Source organism: Cuculus canorus, chromosome 4 (assembly GCF_017976375.1).
Source record: "Cuculus canorus isolate bCucCan1 chromosome 4, bCucCan1.pri, whole genome shotgun sequence".
Taxonomy (NCBI): Eukaryota; Metazoa; Chordata; class Aves; order Cuculiformes; family Cuculidae; genus Cuculus; species Cuculus canorus.
In genome coordinates this window covers 112,812-133,647 of record NC_071404.1, presented here as the reverse complement: position 1 = coordinate 133,647, position 20,836 = coordinate 112,812, and the positions used below count along the sequence as shown (strand labels likewise).

General features: G+C 60.7%; 1 protein-coding gene across 3 annotated transcripts; it reads right to left on the bottom strand.

Annotated features, from left to right (window-relative positions):
• Positions 1–218: 218 nt before the first annotated feature.
• LOC104056877 (protein O-GlcNAcase-like) lies at positions 219–20,767 on the bottom strand. 3 transcript variants are annotated; one of them, XM_054066155.1, is made up of 17 exons: positions 20,050–20,767; positions 16,471–16,522; positions 11,336–11,433; positions 10,725–10,855; positions 9,722–9,794; positions 9,292–9,390; positions 8,808–9,092; positions 8,279–8,422; positions 6,367–7,775; positions 6,117–6,291; positions 5,786–5,842; positions 4,871–4,956; positions 4,536–4,640; positions 2,931–3,022; positions 2,177–2,369; positions 1,935–2,106; positions 219–1,255 (listed from the first exon to the last, which is right to left on the bottom strand). In XM_054066155.1, exons 1-17 carry the CDS (start codon positions 20,756–20,758, stop codon positions 1,119–1,121), a joined length of 4,017 nt encoding a protein of 1,338 aa, XP_053922130.1. In that variant the 5' UTR covers positions 20,759–20,767; the 3' UTR covers positions 219–1,118. The 3 variants fall into 3 exon arrangements, with proteins under 3 accessions (XP_053922130.1, XP_053922129.1, XP_053922128.1); XM_054066154.1 differs by having other exon boundaries at positions 6,367–7,772; positions 9,722–9,893; positions 20,050–20,765; XM_054066153.1 differs by having other exon boundaries at positions 220–1,255; positions 9,722–9,893; positions 20,050–20,764.
• Between the last annotated feature and the right edge of the window lie 69 nt (positions 20,768–20,836).

Below are 20,836 nucleotides of genomic sequence, written 5' to 3'. Positions count from 1 at the left end.
GAAGGGCTGCCGAGGGAGGGGGATGTGTGCTGGGGGACAGGGGCTGCCCGGAAAGAGGGTGCTGCCTGGGAGGAGGGGCGCTGCTGGGTGAGGGGTGGGCTGCCCGGGAGGTGGGGCTGCCCGGGATGGGGGGGCTGCCAGGGGGAGGGAGGAGGCTGCATTGGGAGAGGGAGGGTGTACTGCCATGGGAGGGGGGAAGGCTCAGCCCCCAGACCCACACAGCAGCTGGGTCCAAGGGGAAGCCCCAGGTCCAGGGGGTCACATCCTGCATGCGGGACAGCCGTGCCCCTTGGCCATCCCCCCCTGTCCTGGACGTGCAGCGGCTCCCAGACCCCCACGGCAGCCGTATCCAAAGGAAAGACCCGGGCTCCAGGTGTCACATACTGCAACGGAGCCCTGGACCCGCGGGAAGCTGCCAGCTCCTGCAGCTCTGTACTGGAGCACCGTGCGGGAGGCACCAAGGCTGAGAGGTACACGCATGGGGAGCTGCTTCATTTGCAGTGACACGTCCCGCAACTGTGGGCGTGAGGTGGGGAGAGGGACACGCTGGTACCCCAGTGCTTCCACCAGGAGAGGAGCCGCAGTGAGAGCCCAGCAAACACTTTTATTGCGAAGGTCAGCGCTTTCCTCAGCCCCTGGGCAGCAGGGATGGATGCTGCCTCACTGTGTCCCGTACTGCATCAGTCCTGGGAGCCGAGGGCCAGCTCTGGCACCGGGTGCCCAGCCTGGGGGATGCAGAGCCGAGCAGCCCAGCTGCAGGACAGAGACCATCCCAGGTGCTGCTGCGCTCTGCTGTGCTCTGAGACCACTGCCCGTGTGGCTCCAGGCCAGGCTCGTGGTCCGCAGGCAGCCTGGGGGTGCTGCTGGTGCCCCAGAGATAGTGGAAGGTGCTCAGCAAGCAGGAACACTTCCAGGAGGAGTGGAGAGGCCCTGATGCCCAAATCTCCCGAGATGCCACCCACAGACCCTCAGATACCCGGGACATCCTGCCCCCCGTCCAGGCCATGTCCCCCATTGCCTGTACCTCCCTGCTCATGGTGCCCCCCCTGCTCCTGCACCCTCGGGACTGTGCTGCATGGATGGGGGTCAGCCTGCCCCATGGGACAGCCCCCACATGCTCAGAGGAGGCGTCCCAGGAGCTGCACTCTGGGGAAGCTGCCCCAGGACACGGGCAGCACGACAAAGCCCAGCTTGCTGTAGAAGCTCAGCTGCTGCCGGTCACTGGCGCTGACCTGGCAAAACACTCCTCGTGACCCTGGAAGGGAAGCGAGAGGTCAGGACCCCGGCACCAGGGTCATGCAATGGGGCTGGGGGCCGTCTGGAAATCCCTCCCCAAGGGTGTCAACCTGTCCCCTGCCCCAAGAACACAGCACTGGGGCTGGGGGCCATGGCTGGGACCCTCTGGCATGGTGTCAGCCTCTCCTCTGCCCTGTGGCACCGAGAATAAAGAGATGGGGCTGGGGGCCATGGATGAGACCCCCTCACATGGGCATCAGTCTCTCCCCTACCCTGTGGCACCGGGGCTGGGGGCCATGGATGTAACCTTCTCCCAGCAGCCACACTGCTGTGTGGCACTGGGATCGCAGCGCTGAGTCTGAGGGTTGTGGCTGGGAGCCCCTCCCGTCAGCCTCCCCCGTGGCACCGGGAACGCAGTGCTGGGCTGGGGGCCACGGCTGAGGCTCCCTCCTGTCAGCCTTTCCTCTGCCCTGTGGCACTGGGAGCGCTGCACAATGCCCTGAGACACAGCTCCACGCATCCCTGGGTGCAAGGGGAGGGCACGGGGCATGGGAGCTGGGGCCAGATGGCACCAGAGCGGGGACAGGAACCCCCAGTGAGGGCTGCCCCTGCCCCGTGCTGCATGCTGGGGTGCAGAGCAGTAGGGCCGGGGCTGTGCAGGGTCAGGGGTGCCCCGGGCACGGGGATGCCAGGCTCACCGTTGGCCCTGAGCGCGCTCAGCAGGCAGACGGCCAGGCTGCGGCTGACGCCCGCGTCCAGCACGCGGGGCGCGGTGCCTAACTGCACCAGCGATGGGAAGCGCCGCAGCACAGGCAGGGGCATGGCTGGAGGCTCCGTGTGGAAGAAGAGCAGTGCTTCCTCCAGGGCATCCTGCAGGCAACAAACACAAGTGAGGGCACCCCCTTCCATCTCCCCTGGACCCCTCTGCTCCGCTCCTGACCTGTCCCAGTGCTGGGGAGCCTGCGTCCAGCTCACGGGGGTACTTGTGCCGCATGGCCGGCAGCCAGCCACTGTTCCGCTGCTGCAGGAAGCCTTCAGCGCAGAGTGCCCCAGCTGCATAGCCACATGGACCATCTTCATCCTCCAGCACGAAGGTGTACTCGGGGCTCAGGCTCAGGAAACTGCCCAGCAGTCTGCCAGGCAGAGCAGGAGCAGTGCTGAGCTGCTGATTGGAGCCCAGCCTGTCCCGGGGAGAGCTCAAACCCACAATCCTCGTCCCTGCCCTGGTGGGACAAAACCCCAGGGCCACCAACTCATCCCTCTGAGATCCCCCTAGCGGGACAACAATCCAGTGCCCACCATCCCATCCCTTGGAGACGCCCCTGGTGGGACAGTACCCCAGCGTCCACAGACCCATCCCTTTGAGACACCCCTGGTGGGACAGCACTCCAGTGCCCATCAACCCATCCCTTGGAGACCCCCCGCAGCAGAAGCCCTTGGCCAAGGGGAGCTGCCACACCAGGCTGGACAGCAGGTCCATGCCCACAGAGCTGCTGCGACCTGGCCGGCCCGCCAGGACTGCCCTCCCTGCCTGCTCCCACAGCACAAGGCCAGCGCCAGCTGCGATGCAGGCAGAGCTGGTCCCGACCAGGGTGCAAGAAGAGGTCACTGCCTCGCCCCATAGCCCCATATTGCCTAACACCAAGCTCAGCACATGCCCAGCAGCGAGGATCCCCAAAGGGACCATGTCTCACCGGTCACCGAGGAGATCAGGATGGGCCGTGAGGATGTCAGCAACTTTGGGGTCACAGTCCAAGCTCTCCCGGCACATCCGGTAAAGCTCAGCCTGGAAGACCCAGACCCAGCTCAGCCCTGGCTCTGCCTGCCCTGTGCCCACTCCCTGCCCCACGGCACCAGCAGCCACTCGAGCTGGTCATGGTGAAGCACCGTGGTCGGGGCTGTGGCCTCCAGCACGTCCCGGCCAAGGGAAGAAGCTCCAGCCCCCCAAGGGTATGGGCCTCTGCACCAAGTGATGCCCCATGTACCACCCCTGAGGCTCCTTGCCTCAGCACAGCAATGCTTCCAAACGAGGAATTGCCATTCCAGTCAGGAACACTGCTCAGCTCCAGCCTGGAACACGCTCAGGCCAGTCGGACAGTAGCAAAACCAGCTCTCCACAGAGCATGTGCGCGGTAGGACATGGCAAAATTCCCCCTCTTGGGCTAATTTGGGTTTGCTGCTGCCCACAGGATCAGCAGAAAGAACATGCCAGTAAAAGCATCGCTTTCTGAAGGAAAAACTGCCTGGGTGGCTGACAGACAAGGGCAGGAGTGCACTCCAAGCACCGATCCCAGAGGGGTTGAAGTGCTCAGCTGGGTTCATCTCTCTGAGTTTCACTGGACACACTCAGCTGCTAAAGCTCAGTCTGATCAGAGGAGGCACCGAGAACAAGCTTTGGCAGTGGAAATTGCTGGCAGCTGCAGCGTGACACTGCAATCCGCTCTCATGTGCCTGCAGCTCCTCTTCCGCTGTTTACGAGCGCTGCAGCCAAGCAGGCACACACAGTTGTGTCCGTGATGGCTGGGTTTGCAGTTCCTTAGGACAGAGGCAGTGGGGAGAGGGAGCAGGGTGCTTGCTGGAGGCTGTGTGGTTTGCGGGGAACCCGGGACTCTGCTGGTCTGGCAGTGGTTTCACTGGTGTGTCCACTCGCCTCCAAATTCTCCCTTTCCCTCCCCATCCCATCACGCTGCTGGGATGTCAGGCAGAGTGGGGGGCTGGCAGCAAGCAGGTCATGGCTAACACAGTTCCCAATTACAAGAGAATCATCCTGTGACCTGGGTGAGTGTTTGAGGAAGAGACTGAGTGGGGATGAACCTCAGCAGGCTCAGGCAGCCCAGAGCTGCAGGTAGATGAAGGCTGCAGGATGCCACCATCCAGACTTGTCCTGTTCTGGATCTTTCCTGGCACCTGCACATGGCCAGCACTGGAGATCAGCCTTGCAACCTGGCCACCCCAGCTCTGTGCCCACCGCTCACTTTGGAGCCAGGTGACCTGCTGCCAGCCGACCGGGTGGGTTGTGCCTTCTGTTTATCCCAGGGAGGGAAGCGGTGGTCCCTGCTGAGGCCGATGGCCACAACACCCACTCTGCTGGATGCAGCCCCGAGGGACCAGCCCCTGGCTCTGCGCAGGCGCTGAACCCCAAAGGTACCTCCTCATCTACATCACCCTGCACTGTGAGCTCAGCCATGGGGCCAGCAGCAGATGGCCTGTATCTCATTAGTGCCTGTACAGCATGGGCCACGCAGAGGTGAGCTCCATCCCAAGAGGTGCAGGTCACCCTCCTGGACCATGGCTCTCACCTTGTCCAGGGGCAGCAGCGGGCGCAGGACGTACAGCTGGCTGGATGGGAAGAGTGGTGGAGGATGGTAGAAGAGGTCACAGCTGTTCCCCACAGGCAGCAGAGCCTGGAAGAGACAGAGTCCACCAAGAAGCAGGTTGTCCTGCCTCCAAACCTCATCCTGGAGGCAGCGGGAGGGTCCTTCAGAGGCACCCTAAACCCCAGCAGCCACAGCAAACGCAGCAGCTTGGGGCAGCTCTGCCTTCCCAAGCTTGCAGCAACCCAAAGGCAGGGCCAGGAGCAGCAGCCGGGATCCTGGCCTCCTGACGGCTTCTGCAGATACCGGCATGCTCTCACCTGCAGCTCTCCAAAGAGGCCCCCGCGACGCGCCCAGGGCTCAGCGTCCCCCCGCAACAAGACTGGGGCTGTGATGCTCTGGCACCCTGGAGGCAGCAGGAGACAAGACACGTGAAAGGTGAACAAAAGCCTGGGAGATAATACTGCACGCTGGTCACAGCTCCGAGGAGCTGCACCCAAAACCGCACGGCACAGGACCTCACCAAAGCTTGGGCAGCAGCCCCATGCACTGGGGTAGCAGCACGCCCTCTGCATGGGGCCTGGAGTGGGGGAACCGGGAAAGGTGTGATCTTGCCTCCAGGAAAGACATAAGGTAAAGACACAGCTCCTGGCTACAGCTGGGAAGCTGCAGCCGGGCACAGAGCTGCTTCACTGCAGGCTGCTTCCCTGTGGAAGTGGGTAAGGGCACATGGCCCCATCCCACACTGGGCTTGGAAGTCCTCTCAGGTTGCCATCTGGTACCAGCTCTTGGCTTGTAAGAAGTCACAAGGCCCACAGAGGAACCCAGAAACCCTAAACCAGAGGGACAGGGGCTCTCAAAGTGTTGCATAGGGATTCACACTCCAACTCCACCTCTGTCACACAGGGTATCACCGCTCCCAACAGTCCTGGATCCCTGTTACCAGAAAGGCTATGGGTTCCTCAGATTAAAAGGGCTGAGCAACCATGCCCTAAAACCAGGCATTCCTTCTAGAGTGCAAGAGGGTGAAGAGCTGCTCTGATGATTGCTCTGTCCCCAGCAGCACTGCCCCACCCTGCCCCGGTGCCAGGGCATGCAGGGATGCCAGGCTTCCCATGGCCATTCCCAATCTGCTCAGCACAAAGGGAGTGGGAAAGGGCAGCCTGACGGTGAGTGCGGGCTGTCGCTGGAGGGCAGCCAGGGCCCCACCAAGCCAGGGCAGCGCCGGTACTTACAGCCGAAACAGCTTCCCCACGTGCCTTTGGGGTCAGGGTCACAGAGGAGATGGCCATCTGCAATGGAGAAGAAGGGGTCAGTGTGGGGCACAGGTCAGTGGTGGGGACGGTGTCAAGGGGAGGTGCACACCCAGGAGAGATCCTGGCACCCCCCGCTGGACACAGCGACTCCAGACCTGTGGGACAGGGTCCCAGAGAGTGGGTCACCACAGAACAAAAGCCCTGGGTGCACTGTAGTGCCTGGGCAGCCCTGCATTTCAACAGGGCTGGGTTTGGCTATAGTGCGAACACATGGCCCCAGGGGCTGGTGCAGGGCTAGCATCGCACCTACCCAGCCAGAGGACAAAGGCACTGGCAGCCAGCAGCATGTTGCGGATGTCCCAGAGGTAGGGATGGAGGTCATAGAGCAGTGCCCGTCCGGTGCTGCTGACGAAGCGGCTGTGCAGGCGGCAGGTCTGAGCGCAGAGCTGCTGGAAGGACTGGGCTCGACCACGCCAGCATGTGCCCTGTGGACAGACTGGGCATTAGGGCAACCACGATGGGCACTGACTGTCCCACAGCAGCACCCAGACCATCCTTACCCCACAAGCATTGGGTGCTGTGGTCGGGACCCCCACACTGAGGCTGTTTGCTCGGAGCCAACGAAAGTGCTCCAGGAGATGCTGTGCCTGTGGCCCATGGTGGTAGGGCAGGTAGAAGAGCTCCACGAGCATCCGCACTTCCCCCAGAGTCAGCGGTGCCACGGGGATGGACTCATCCTCCTCTGCAGTCAGCGGTGCTGTGGGGATGGACCCAGCCTCCTCTAGGGTCAGCGGTGCTGTGGGGATGGACCCAGCCTCCTCCACAGTGAGCAGTGCCGATGGAATGGATCCAGCCTCCTCTGGGGTCAGTGGTGCCATGGCGATGGACCCAGCTTCCTCCATGGTCAGCGGTGCCGTGGGGATGGACCCAGCCTCCTCCGTGGTCAGCGGTGCCATGGCGATGGACCTAGCTTCCTCCATGGTCAGTGGTGCCGTGGGGATGGATCCAGCTTCCTCTAGGGTCAGCGGTGCTGTGAGAATGGACCCAGCCTCCTCCATGGTCATTGGTGCTGTGGGGATGGATCCAGCTTCCTCTAGGGTCAGCGGTGCTGTGGGAATGGACCCAGCCTCCTCCATGGTCATTGGTGCCGTGGGGATGGACCCAGCCTCCTCCATGGTCATTGGTGCCGTGGGGATGGACCCAGTCTCCTCCATGGTCATTGGTGCCGTGGGGATGGACCCAGCCTCCTCCATGGTCATTGGTGCCGTGGGGATGGATCCAGCCTCCTCCATGGTCATTGGTGCCGTGGGGATGGACCCAGTCTCCTCTGTGGTCAGCAGTGCCATGAGGCCAGATCCAGCTTCCTCCAGGGTCATCAGAGCCATGGAGCTGGACCCAGCTTCTTTTGGGGTCAGTAGTGTTGGGGGGCTAGGGCTGGTGGCAGCCCCAGGCCCTGGGGGTGGCTGGGGGATGTCACCCCCGCTGGCCTCAGGCTGGATGCTGCTGGAGATCTCGGGGGCGCTGCAACCCCCTCTCCTGGCATCTCCGGTGGGCAGGGGAAGGCTCTGGCTGGCATGGCTGCAGCACTTCGCACCACCTGGGCTGTGGAGGGTCTCAGCATCCACCAGGATTCCTGCGGACTGGGCACTCCCAGTGGTGCTGGGCAGAGCGGAGGAGGGCTCACCACACGCTCGGCTCCCCATGGCAAGCTGGTCCTCGTCCCCTGTGGCACTTTGCCAATCACCGGCAGAGCTCCTGCTCTCACTGCCCTTCCCGGGCTCCGAGGTCACCTCTGTCCTTGCATCCCCATGTGCCACGGCGCAGGGCTCGGGGCTGTGCTGGTCTGTCCCGCTGGGAGCAGAGCTGTGGGGCTGGGGGTTCAGCGTGGCCTCCCATCCCCCCATTGCGCTGGGCTGCAACCTTGTCCCTCCCTTGAGGCTGATGCTGGGGGGTCCCCGGGGCCTTCCTCCTGGCAAAAAGGAGCAAAGGGGGAGCCCCTCTGGCACCCACCTGGAAACTACTGCCCATGGGGCAGGACAGCCCTGGGACAGCCACACCAGGAAGCTCCATCTCCGAGCTGGCAGGGACCAGGGAGCTGCTGGGACACGGGCTTTGCATGGCCCTGCGCTCCCGGAGCTCTGGCCTCCATGGCTGGTGAGCCACAGGCTTTGCAGAGGCAAACAGTGATGGACACCAAGCTCATACCTGGCTGAACACCCTCTTCCAGAGCTGTATCATGGCCCAGGCTCCCACACTCCCAGCTGAGGAAATCCCTCGGAGATATGGCCGTGGCAGGAACATCCACAGGGCAGCATGGTGCAATGGACACCCACGCCTGCCCACCATGACCCACACAGACCCCGCTGCAGCACCAGCCGGGACACGGGGCTCCCTCACCCACCGAGCTTACAGCGGATCCCATCCAGCGCTCCAGGGGAGTGAGGGATGCTGTGGTGTGGGCTCATCACCTACCTGATTCCAAGGCTTGCCGGTTTATCTCGGCCACCCAGTCAAGCAACGCCTGTTCCAAGGCTTCCTGGGGGCTGTAGCTTCCATCCCGTGGACCTTGGCTGCTCCTCGGGGCTGCCACGGTCTCCATTCCTAAGGAATTGTTCCCTGGAGGTGTTCAAGGCCAGGTTGGATGGGGCCTTGGTCAGCCTGATCCAGTGGGAGGTGTCCCTGCCCATGGCGGGGGGGGGGAATTAGATGGTCTTTGAGGTCCCTTCCCACTCAAACCATTCTATGATTCTATGAAGTGGAGCTCATCAGCCTAGGCAGCCCCATCCTTTGCTCGATGGATCTATCTCACCAAAACTAAAGATGGGCTGCCCCCTCCCCAGGGAGATGCCTCCAGGATGGATCCCACACCCCAAGATGTTGGGATGTGAGACCTCTCCCTGGCTGCTATGCAAGGAAGCTTACGGGGCCACAGTAAAGACGGGCAGTGGTGGGCAGGGTCCTGCCCTGGGTGCACGAGCTTGTGGCGTGGGGGGCTCAGTACCTGTGTGATTGGTGTGGGCACAGCTCCCCAGCTCGCTCCGAAACCAGCTTCCCAGTGTGTGTATGGGGATGAAGTTGGCCTGGAGCTCACAGTTGGGGTTGAGGAGCAGTCCATTGAGCCTGGGCATGAGGCCAGGTGCACGGCCCGTGTAGGGGCCCATGAAGACTCGTCTACAGTCATAGTCGTTGGCATACAGATTGTCCCAGATGATGGGGCGGCGCCGCAGGACACCCTCCACCTCCTCCAGCTGTGTGGCTGAGAGCTCTTGTGACACCACCTTTGGGCCTGGAGCATCACGTTACGGACATGCATGGAAGACACAGGCAGTGCAAGCTGTCGCACACTCACAACACGCGCACGTCTGGGCACTCAGCATGGAGGCAGGGGTCGAGCCACCCCATCCCACCGTCCCTCGGCAGAGGCAGAGCCGAGCCGTGGCCCAACCCATGGCTGCGCACCCCACGCAGCCGCCGCAGGCACTCACCTGTCCAGATGACACCAATCGCCAGGAGCAGCTCCTGGCCGAGGGTCAGCAAATAGCATGACTGGCTGGGGCTGGGAGAGCAGAGAGAGCTGCAGTACTCTGGGGAGAGAGCACAGAGCATCCCTTGAGCCGCAGAGAGACAGGGAGAGGGTGCCTAGGACCGATGGACAGGGGCTGGGAAGAGGCACAGTGCAGGGAACACGGCATGCACGGCTGCTGAAGTGGCAGCTTGGTCCTGCCCTAGTCCTGAGATCTCCCTAGTCTGAGATCTCTGAGGGCTCCCGTAGGAGCGTGAGGGGCTGCCAGGGCTATCAGCTCGCAGCAGACACCGGTGCTGGGTGCAGCCCAGTCTGCTGTGGGTGCCACGGCTGGCCAAGCACCAGGCTCCCAGGGGCAGGATGGCTGGGGCCGCACAGCTGCAAGGCAGTACCTGTAGGGCAGAAGAGGAAGACGGAGGGTTGGCCCAGTTCCTGGTACACCTCGTTGGCCACAGAGGCTTGAGCCTGAGCCAGGGAGGGGAAGACGTCTCTGTCAGCTTGGCACATGCAGGGGTCGATGTCATCAAAGAGCAGTGCGAAGGAGCGGCACCCCAGGGCAGCCACCTGTGGGCACAGGTCTGCTAGGACCCCTGGGGCAGAGAGGAAGGAGGCAGCGAGCCCCGGCCAAGCCCCTGCCCTGGGGCCCCGTAAGGACAGCAGAAGTTTGGGGCATCTGGAGGGACAGGGTGGGCAGAGCAGCCCTTGCTGTGTCTCCCACACCAGTGGAGTGGATACCATGCATGACACTTAGCCATTCCGCAGGCCCACGTCCAACCCTTGGCCATGTCCCACGTTGCTCTAAGCCCTGGGCACGGCTGCTGTGGGCCAGGAGCCCTTCCAAACCAGAGTCCAGCCTGCCCAGTGCTCACTCCCACTGTGCCATACCAGACACCACCTTCTCCTTCATATCGCCCTGCGGCACTGGGAGATCTGCAGTGGAAGCTGAGGCTGGCAGAGCCTCAGAAGAAGCCTCACCGCATGTCCTGGCAGGAGGTCCCTGCACGGGGGAGAGCTGGAGGTGCCTGATGAGGTTGCTGGGCATGGAGCAGCGCAGGGCAGCTGCTGCCCTGGCTGTTCCCTGGGGAGGAGCAGATGCCCAGAAAGCAAACCCGCCGTGCTGGCGGCTCTTTACCCTCGCAGGGGCTCAGCACCAGCCTGTGCTATCCTCCAGAGCTGCCCAGTAATCTCTGGGGCTTGGCTGGTCCCTCTCCTGACCCCACAGAGCCCTTGGCTCTGTCAACATGACAGGGACAGCATCAGCCCCCAGGCACCCTGCAGGGGCACAGCCGCAGGAGGGGTTTGCAGCCCCACACCAGCCCTTGGGGTGGGTGTGCCCCCCGAAGCATGTGTACCCCTTGGCTGGGAGCAGTGGGATGAAGGAACAGCCCACGGTACCTGCCTGAGTTTTTGCAGCAGCAGGCGCCGGTCCCCAGCGCTCGAAAACACCATGTCCTGGCCAGCAGAAATGGCGAAAACAAACTCCACACCCTGCTCCTGGGCGGCTTTGATGAGAGACTGCATCTGGGCTGGGGACAAAGCAGAGGGGGTCTGTGAGCGCTGGGAGGCAAGAGACAGAGGGAGACAAGGGCACGGAGGGAGACGGGACCACAGTGGCCTGAAAGGAAGGAGATGAGGGCAGCAGGAGGCATGAGAGAGCACCTGGAGGGGAGAATCCCAGTGGAGAGAGTTTGCAGTCCTCCCTTGGGACACAAAGGACTCTCCACAAGAGACTGTGGGTCCTGCCATACTCTAGCACACTGCCAGACGGGGAGTTCCCCATGCTGGGTGGGCTCCTAGGGGACTCCATGTGATGAGCAGAGTCTGGGGCTCTCCTTGCTCTGGGCAGGGTCTGGGGAGGCTCCTTGCTCTGGGCAGAGTCCTGGCAGGAAGGGTGGTAACAGCCAGCCTGACCCCGGCTGAGACCCCGACCATGCTTTGCCCTCGAGGACGCGGGACCCCCACCCACGCGGGACCCCCACCCACGCGGGGCCCAGCAGAGCCGCTACCTGCCTCAGGGTCTGTGTAGGGCTCTCGCCAGAGCAGCCGATGCTTCAGCTCATCCTTGGGCGCATACATGTAGCAGTTCAGCCCCCACCGTTTCAGCCTGCGCAGCAACAACAAGAGGTTACCCACGGGGGGTCTTCGATGGAATCATAGAACCATGGAATAGTTTGGGTTGGAAAGGACCCCGAAGCCCATCCAGTCCTACCCCCTGCCATGGGCAGGGACACCTCCCACTGGATCTGGTTGTCCCAAGCCCCATCCAACCTGGCCTTGAACCCCTCCAGGGATGGGGCAGCCACCACCGCTCTGGGAAACCTGTTCCAGGGCCTCCCCACCCTCACAGCAAAACATTTCTCCCTAAGATCTCATCTCAATCTCCCCTCTTTCAGCTCAACACCATTCCCCTCATTCTATCCCTGCATTCCCTGATCAAGAGCCCCTCCACAGCTTTCCTGGAGTCCCTTTCAGCACTGGAAGCTGCTCCAAGGTCTCCTTGGAGCCTTCTCCTCTCCAGGCTGCGCAGCCCCAACTCTCTCAGCCTGTTTTAAACACTTGACAGAGTCCTGTGATGATGAAAACCTCAATGTCCTGACCAAGGAAAGGAAGTGAGGTGAACAGCCAGAGCAGCTTCCAGGGGAGGAAGGGGGAGACTGAGAACAACACAGCCAAAAAGAGACAGGATGGGGCTGGAGCAATGGAGGAAGCAGCTCAGCACCTGCTGCTCCATGCGGTCCCCTGACGGTGCACAGGCTCCAGCCAGCCAAATCAGCCCATCAGCTTTGCAGCAGCTCTTTCAGAGCTCGCAGTGAGAGCTGTGGCAGCACTTAGCATCCCATGTAAGTGTGTTTGGGGTGGGGTTCTTTTCCCTTTCTTTTCAGCTGTGCTTCTTGTTTAATCAAGAATCAAACCTGTTTGTAGCCCAAACATGCAGGCTGTGAGGTTGCGTGTTGTGACCGGTGACTCCAGATGAAGCAGGTATGTAGGATCCAGTTGCCCCACTGGATGTGAGGGGTTTCTGTGGAGTAGGACCAGTGGATACACCCCAGAGAGCTGCACCTCACTGCTTCCTAAGCCCAGCATCCCAGCAGTGGGGTGCAACTGCCTGACAGTCTGGCCTGGGGGTCTCAGTCTGGGGGTCCTCTTTGGGAACTACACACTCCCAGTGGAGCCCTCACCACTGCAGAGTCCTCACATCACCCCTTGAAAAGCCCATATCCTGTCTGCAGGCTGGCCTGACCTCACCGACAGTCCCTAGATACCTACTGCGCCATTCCCAGATCATGTCTTGGCCACTTGAACAGGTCAAGACCTTCAAAGCTATTGCTCTACAACAGATTTTACAGCTACTGTATCTCACTGTGGCTCTTCTGCACTCCTGCTCTTTTCCACCTACTCTCCAGTGAGCTACCAGCACCGGACACAGCACTGCAGCTCCAGCCCAGCCCTGGATGCAGAGGTCCCTTGCCTACCCTGCTCTCCCCTTCCCCATACTGCAGGCAGACGTGCTCTGCAGCACTTGCCCAGCTCCTGCCCAAACACCTTTTTTGGCGGCATCAGGCGGTGCTTCGGTGGCAGGGCGCCCAGAGCAGGCTGTGTGTTTGCTGCTGGGGTGATGTGCATGCCACAGGCCACTGTGGTCTGACACAGACCTCCAGAGGCAGATCTGCAGCAGCAGCTGTGCACACCCTGCCAGCAAGGCTCGCAGAGCAGCTCCCAAGAGTCTGCATCCTTCTCTGCTGCATCCAGTTAACGTGGGGTCCAGCTCCGCCATGGTAACAGCACTAGGATACACCACGGTGCAGCATCTGGCAGCAGCAGTAATTCTGCTGTAACTGAGGTCCTTTTACAAGGAATCCAGGAACCGTTAGCATTAGAATCACATAATGGTTTGGGTTAGAAAGGACGTTCAAAGATCATACAGTTCTAACCCCCTGCCATGGGCAGGGACAACTCCCACTGGATCTGGTTGTCCCAAGCCCCATCCAACCTGGCCTTGAACCCCTCCAGGGATGGGGCAGCCACCACTGCTCTGGGAAACCTGGGCCAGGGCCTCCCCACCCTCACAGCAAAACACTTCTTCCTAAGATGTCATGTCAATATCCCCTCTTTCAGCTCAAAACCGTTCCCCTCATCCTATCCCTGCACTCCCTGATCAAGTGTTCCTTCCCAGCTTTCCTGTAGGGTTCCTCTGAAGCTTCTGCCTGCAGAAGGTTTATAGAATCATAGAATCATTAAGGTTGGAGAAGACCTCTCAGTTTATCCAGTCCAATGCCAGCCCAACGTCCCTTGTGCCTTGGCCACATGGTGTTTGAACCTCTTCAGGGACCACTGCTCTGGGCAGCCTCTGGCAGGGCTTCACCACTTCCAGGGAAGGAGTGGTTCCCAATATCCAATCTAAACCTCTCCAGCACAATGTAAGGCTGTTTCCTCTCATCTCATCGCCTAATCCTTGGGAGCAGAGCCCGACCCCACCTGGCTCCAACCTCCTCTCAGGAGCTGAACAGAGCCAGGAGGTCTCCCCTCCTCTTCTCCAGGCTAAACAGCCCCAGGTGCCTCAGCCAATCCCACAACCCCTGTTCTCCAGACCCTTCCCAGCTCCGTTCCCTTCTCTGGATGCGCTCCAGCCCCTCAATGTCCTTCTTGCAGACAGAGGCCCAGAACTGAGACCAGGATTCAAGGTGTGGCCTCACCAGCGCTGAGTGCAGCGTCTGTTAAGCTGGGCTTCAGCAAGCAGCACGCTCCTCACCAGAGCCGAGCATAAAGTCCTACCTAATTAGTAGACCACAGAAGATACAACATCTGAAGTAACAACTGAACACAACAGGTTGAACGAGAGCCCTCTGCAGTGCTACCAGTAGCAGAAGCCCTGGATGAAACACTGCAGAGGGTCAGGAGGGATGAGGGAGGCTCAGTGCCCTCTGCTCTGGAGGAAGCCACTGCCAGAGCAGTGGCCACGGCATGGGAAGGACCTGGTAAACCACAGTGGCTTCTGTGAAGGAGCCACACACTGACACTGTGGAAAGCTGTGAGCAACACGGTCCAGGAGCTCAGCCTGCTCCTCCCTCCTCCAGAAGAGAGAAAAGCCTCACTTGGCAGGCAGGGACGTGGCAGGGTCCGGGGTGACTCACAGGGATGCACATTCAGACGAGACGGGAGAGGAAAGGTCTCCAGCTCTCTAGAGGCTCCACTGCAGTTGGAGCTGAAGGAAAACAGCTCTGAGAACAACCAGAGCCTGCCTGCCTCAGGAGATCAAACTGCACTGTCAGAAGGTCCTTTCTGGCCTCAAAAAGCATTAATTCCTTCCAGCGATCCAAGACTTACTGGAAATTACCAGGACAGGGTAGACACCTCCCTAGACAGACCTTTTGGCGCTTCTGTATAAAAGCCATCTGATATATTCATTTATTTTTATTTATTCTCCTTAGTAGACTATGTTTTATGGTTTCCCACGATGAACACGCTGGGAAGCACTTAGTGTTCTACATGATACAAGCATCTCATCTTGTTTGTGTCCAGAGGAGAAAACCACTGATGAACACACTGCCCACGTGTGCAAACACGAGAACATGCATCCAGCCCAGCACCAGCAAGGCCACCATTAGACCTCCTCGCTCCTAACATACACTGAAACAACACAGCTTGTTTTCCTTCCTGCACGTTTCCCCCCATTTTCTAAGTTACATTTTTCTGTATCTGCATCTCTGGTCCCTGCCCCACACTCCTGACCTTCATTTGTTACTGCCCACACCACCAGCAGCGCGCTCCCACAGCACGACCGGCGTGTTTCCCACACAGCACCACCACCAGCACTGTCACCAGCACACGGCTCTGGCCCACTACCCAGTCATCACCAGCGCACTGCCCAGTCACCACCAGCACCCTGCCCACACTGTGATAAGTGCATTCTCCACACCATCCCCGCTGTGCTGCCCGTGCCATTGCCACGGCAGTGCCCACACTGGCCGGTGTGCTGCCCAGCCCTGGATGCTCCAGGGAAGCCCCACAGGTCCTGCCTGCACAGCTCATCCCTCCGATGGCCACTGCACAGGCACCAACTGCCAGGAGAGCTGAACAACTCCCATGCCAAGGCGAGCCTCACAACCAGCCAGCGGCAGACCCTGCCCACAGGGACACAGACATACGTGGGGAGCACAGGGACACAAAGGTCACCTCTGCTCTAGGCAGGGATGGCAGCCTCAGGCTAAAGCCACCCATACCCGTGACTGAGCGATGTGGGTTTGTTGTGCCATCTGTTTCCGCAACGAGGAGCCGCTGGTGCCACGTGGCGCTGCGCAGGCCCGTGGTGTTCAGAGATGAGGCAATAGGCCCCCATGCTACCTGGTCAGCACCCGAGGTGGGTTTCCAGCCCACCAAACACCCCTACGCTCTCTCTCACACGGATCTGACTTCCCATCTACAGCCCCTCTGGCACACGGGCTGCTGCAGCCGCCCCACGCCACGCTGCAGCCGGGCAGAGCGGCTTTCCTGAGGCCTCCAGAAGCAGCGCTGCCAGGCCCGCGTAGCCCCCCTGCTCCTCTCCAAACCCTCCCCGGTTGCCAGTGCTCCCTCCATGGCACAGGCAGAAGATTCTGATCATCTCCCACTGACAGATCCCTCTGGGTCTGCATCCACACTGCAGCATCTCTGCCAGCGGTACGGTGACAGCTGTGCAGTGCCAGGCGCCCACCCAGCCCTTCCCAGGTCCCATCTCCAGACCCCACTGCCCTGGGGCCCCGGCCCCGGCCCATGCCCCCAGCCAAGCACATCTGGCTGCAGCTGGGCTGCGGCAGAGCCCCAGCACCATCTGCCGGCACAAGGCAGCCTAGCCCACATCTGGCCAGGCATTCTGTCCATCCTGCAGCCATCATGCCTGGTTCCAGGGCAGGAGAGTCTTTGCCTGGGCTCGAGCTGGGGGTGCAAGAGTGCTGTGACAGAGGGGGCATTGCAGGGGCAGCCCTGGGAGAGGCACAAATCCCCTTCACAGCCATCACCCCAGTGTCCCAAAGGCCTACCAGCCCCAGGAGCCTCCCTCTAGCACATTTTCCCTCACCGCTCCTGCCTCCACAGCTCGCTGGCATCCACCTTGTTGCTCTGCCACAGGCTAGTGGCTTCAGAGAGGAAAATTCAGGGTACTTGCCATTGAAAGAGAAGCTTCCTCTGTTCCATAGACCACGGTCTCCCATAGAAACCTGTAAAATGGGGGGAAAAAAAGCCAAAAGGCAGTTGTCAGTCTGTCTTAAAACAATCTGTTATTCTTGCAGTGATCTTGACCGGTATTCAAGCACGTGGATGTGATGTCTGTGCTCCCACCCTTTCCAGAAAGAGGGGAGTAGCACTTAACCTGGGAGGGGGCATTTCCACAGTGAAAGCCAAGCCTAGAGGAGGTGGCTGAGCACTAGCTGGGTTAAAGGGCACCTTGGTACAATTCTGGGGTGCCCCGAGGCACAGAGCTGTTGCACATCCTTCCTAGAGTTCTCTGCCTGCGGATTTTCCTTTGTGTCTCCCTGCATCTCCCTGCACCTGCATAGTCTCAGCTGTGTCAAGCAGAGCATCATCAGCTACAAAAACCTGTTCTGGATGTCTTTAGTCACTGCATAACTCCAGCTGCACCAAAACTGCCCTGACACAGCTCTGCCACATACCCTGCAGACGTGTACCCACACTGCAGCTGGGCAGGGCTTGGGGCAGCATCCCAGCCCCGTGGGAAGGTGTTTGGAGCAGGAACACACAACCAGCCTGCAGGGAAGCCCACATGTGCTGGGACTGCGGATGCACAGGCATCTTGTCTGTGGCCCTCTGGGAAACACCATCCCCATAAGTTTGCCAAGGGAAAAAAAGATGAGATATCAGGAAGAAATGTTTTTCTGTGAGGGTGGGGAGGCCCTGGCCCAGGCTGCCCAGAGCAGTGGTGGCTGCCCCATCCCTGGAGGTGTACAAGGCCAGGTTGGATGGGCTCCAAGCCCTTGATCCAGTGGGAGGTGTCCCATGGCAGAGGGGTGGAAGTGGATGGGATTTGAGGTCCCTTCCCACCCAAACTATTCCATGATTCTAAAGAGAGGAAAAACAACCAGGGAGCAACCTTACAAGCTGGCTGCTAATAAAGACACTCATCAACAGGCACCAAGGCTGTCTGCAAGGACGTAGCCCTTCCAGAAGGTTCACGTCGACACAACCAAATGCAGGAACTACAGATCCAGAGTCAGCAAACTCCCAAGTGTTTCTTAACATTTCCACTTCTGCTGCTTGCAGGCTGGAGGTGGTTGCAGGGCACCAGTGTCTGACCAAGCCAGAGGCCACAGCACCACAGCAGCCGGCAGTCTGCCCCGTGCTCTGCACGGCAGGGCACCAGCCTGTGACTGGGTAAGGTGGGCAGGAGCACTGCTGGGTGTGCAGCACCCATTCTCCTGCTGGGACCACTGTCAGGGAAAGGCCCTGACTGCTTCTGCCTGTAGGAAGACCTCGGAGAAGCAGAGTTGCCCACAAAGCTGGTGAGAAAGAATACTTGGTGGAAAGCAACCAGTTCACTCGGGGACAATGGCAGCATAAGTAAATGGGTTGGAGAGATGCAGATTTGACGCTTTCTTAAGGAGGGGTTTGAGGGGAATCTGTAAGTGTTCCAGCACGGACCTGGAACTTCGCAAGAGAAGGGTCTTCAGTCACTTCAAGTCTCTGCAAGATTTGACCACCGCAATGTGAAATCTCACAGCAAATTCATCATGTCTTGGACAGCAATGGCAATTGATTACCCATCAAGGCAGCTTTCCTGTTCCAGATGGGCTCTGCATCGTGAGCAGCTTTTAAACCAGTCAATGCCCTTCCCAGCAGACGCAGCCGGTAGGAGCCGATATTCAGGGGAGTGATTGCGTCCACGGTGCCAGGCAGCACACAAGGGCGGACAGCAATGACTCTGCTGGTCTGGAGAAAGGACCGTCTCCCAGTGCCTGGCACGAGGCCAGCCTTGCCCGGGAAAGCACCTGCATTTCCCCAAAGCCCTGAGTGCACCAGCATGGCTCAGCCTGGGAGGGGACCCTCTTGCCCTGCTCCCTTTGGCAGGAACCCATCCTCAGCCCATCAGCCCCATCCCTGAGCAGTGGCGTGGCAGGTTATGCCACAGCACACGCTGAACGTCATCTTCTCTGCAGGCAGACCTTCTACCTCCTTGAAGGCCTAAATGGTTCCATCCACTCTGAAAAAATATATACTTGCCTTGCCAGCCACTCCCGTCATGCAGAAGGCAAAATCTGCGGCCACTCAAGGATCCCAGCAAATATTTCACCCAAAGAAGGTTATTCCATGATAAATAGATTTTCCATTTTGCAATCCATAGGTCGTCCTGCTCAGCTCACAGTGAGGTCCTCCAGGGTCCCTCCCTGAACAGCACCTCCTGCAAGTGCCCCGCTCACACTTTGCTGTGAATCCACACTGCCGTGCAAGTATGACACTCACCACCTACGCACGCCAGGCCAGCAGCAGCTCCATGGAAAATGCCACTCTGCTTTATATTCTGCCCAGTAAACTGTGTTAAACTGTACCAGCAAGACCCTGCCTGTACCTGTGGCTGCATCCCCAACAGAGCGGTGCTGGTGCCCTGCGTTTCTGAAGGCAGATGAGCACCAATGAGTGTTTGCACCTGTGTGTTTGCACCTGTGTGTTTGCACCTTGGCTCTCCCACAGCCCAGGTCACCACGGTAACCCCTCATCATCACTACTTGACAAACTCTGGTCCATCTGGGATTTCCCCGGTTTCTTCACAAAGTCCCAATGAACACACTGGGAAGTAAAGTTCCTCGGCAGCAGCAGTTCCTCAGCCCCTGCTTTGCCCTGGGAGCGGGTCACGCTGAGGCGTCAGTGATCGGTGCCAGGAGGGAGCAGGGACTTTGTGTAGGAGACACCGCACCTGGCCTGTCCTGGCCTTGCTGCCGCTGCTCCCTGCTCAGCAGCCTGCCCGCCGCAGCACCACCCTGCCCTCTGCCACCCTGTCTCTCCCTGCCACCTCCCTGAGCTCCCTGCCACCCTGCTGCCCCAGTGAGGGATGCCTTTCCCTCCACGCTCTCCAAGGACTTCCTCCTCCTGGAGTGGCTCTGCTGGCAGCATCCCCCCCTTTCTCTTTCCCAGTTCAGCTTTCCTACATCAGCGATTCTCTCTGACTCATTCTTCTCTCCACTATCAGATTCCCCATCCCATCCCTGCATTTTGCTTTTTTTCTGTGTTTATTTTCATGGTGCTTTTGCTTCCTCCCAGCAGACAGCAGGCTGCAGCGGGGTGCTGTGCCGACAGGAAAAGTGGAGGTGCTTCTCCCTGGTGGGTGCCAGACCTGGTGTGGCTCCAGAGGCGCCGCGCTGCAGGAACAGGAGTTGGGGGCCGGGGGAACGGAGGGACACGGCTGAGCCGCACAGGCTCCCCGCGGTCAGCTCTGCGCACGGTGCTGCGGGCAGAGAGGCGCACACCGAGGTGCTGTCCCCATCCCGGGGCAGACCTGGGGGTCCCAGCACCCCACTGGGGGGAGGGGGGGGGGAGTTCAGCTGCGCAGGGACGGCTGTGGGGTGCAGCAGTGCTCCAGCAAAGAGCTGGGGAGCATCACTGGGGGTGCTGGTCCCCCACCCCCGGGCAGAGACCGTGTGCCGTGCAGGGGCCCCGCTCCCTGCCTGCCCAGTTCCCAGTGTCCTGGGATCCCTTCCCGGCCCCCGCTGGCTCTGAGCGCCCGGGGGGACCTTACCTTCCACCACACCGCAGAGGAAGCGCGGCCGCCCCGCCATGCGGCCCCGCCGGTGCCAGGGCCACGGGGGGATGCAGGGATGCGCGGATGGATGCGCAGAGGGATGTGCGGAGGCACGGAGAGATGCAGGGACGGATGAGAGGAGGGATGTGCGGATGAAGGGATGCAAGCGGGAATAGAGGGATGGGCAGAGGAACTTAGAGGCGAGGAGGGATGCGCGGAGGAATAGAGGGGTGCAAGGAGGTATGCGCAGAGGCAACTGTGGGAGGACAGAGGGGTGCACAGATGGACTCTCAGAGGGACGGAGAGATGCAAGGGGGCATGGAGGGGTGCGCGGAGGGACGGAGGGGCGCAAGGAGGGATGCGCAGAGGGACAGAAGGATGCAAGAGGGACTGAAGGGATGCACGGAGGGGCGCGAGCACGGACGCGAAGGGGAATGGAAAGATGCGCGGAGGGACGGCCCCCCCACCGCCCTCCCCCGCGCAGACGCGACCGCCGCAGCGCAGGGGGCGGCCCCGCAGGGGGAGGGGAACCGGCGCAGCCCTCCCTGGAGAGGGGCCGGGGGCTGCCCGTGCCCCTCTGCTGCGCCCCCACCGCCCCCCTGCGGGTACTCTCCTGATGCAGCGATTCCTGCCCTTTGCAGCTTCCCGGGACCCTCAGCCCCGGCCCCAGCGCTGTTCCCTGGTACCACCATCCCCTTGTATTCATCACTGAGCTGCGCCTTCCCTGCTGGGACCCCCACGCCAGGACCGAGGTGCGACGCCTCTCCAGGTCCGTGACATCAGG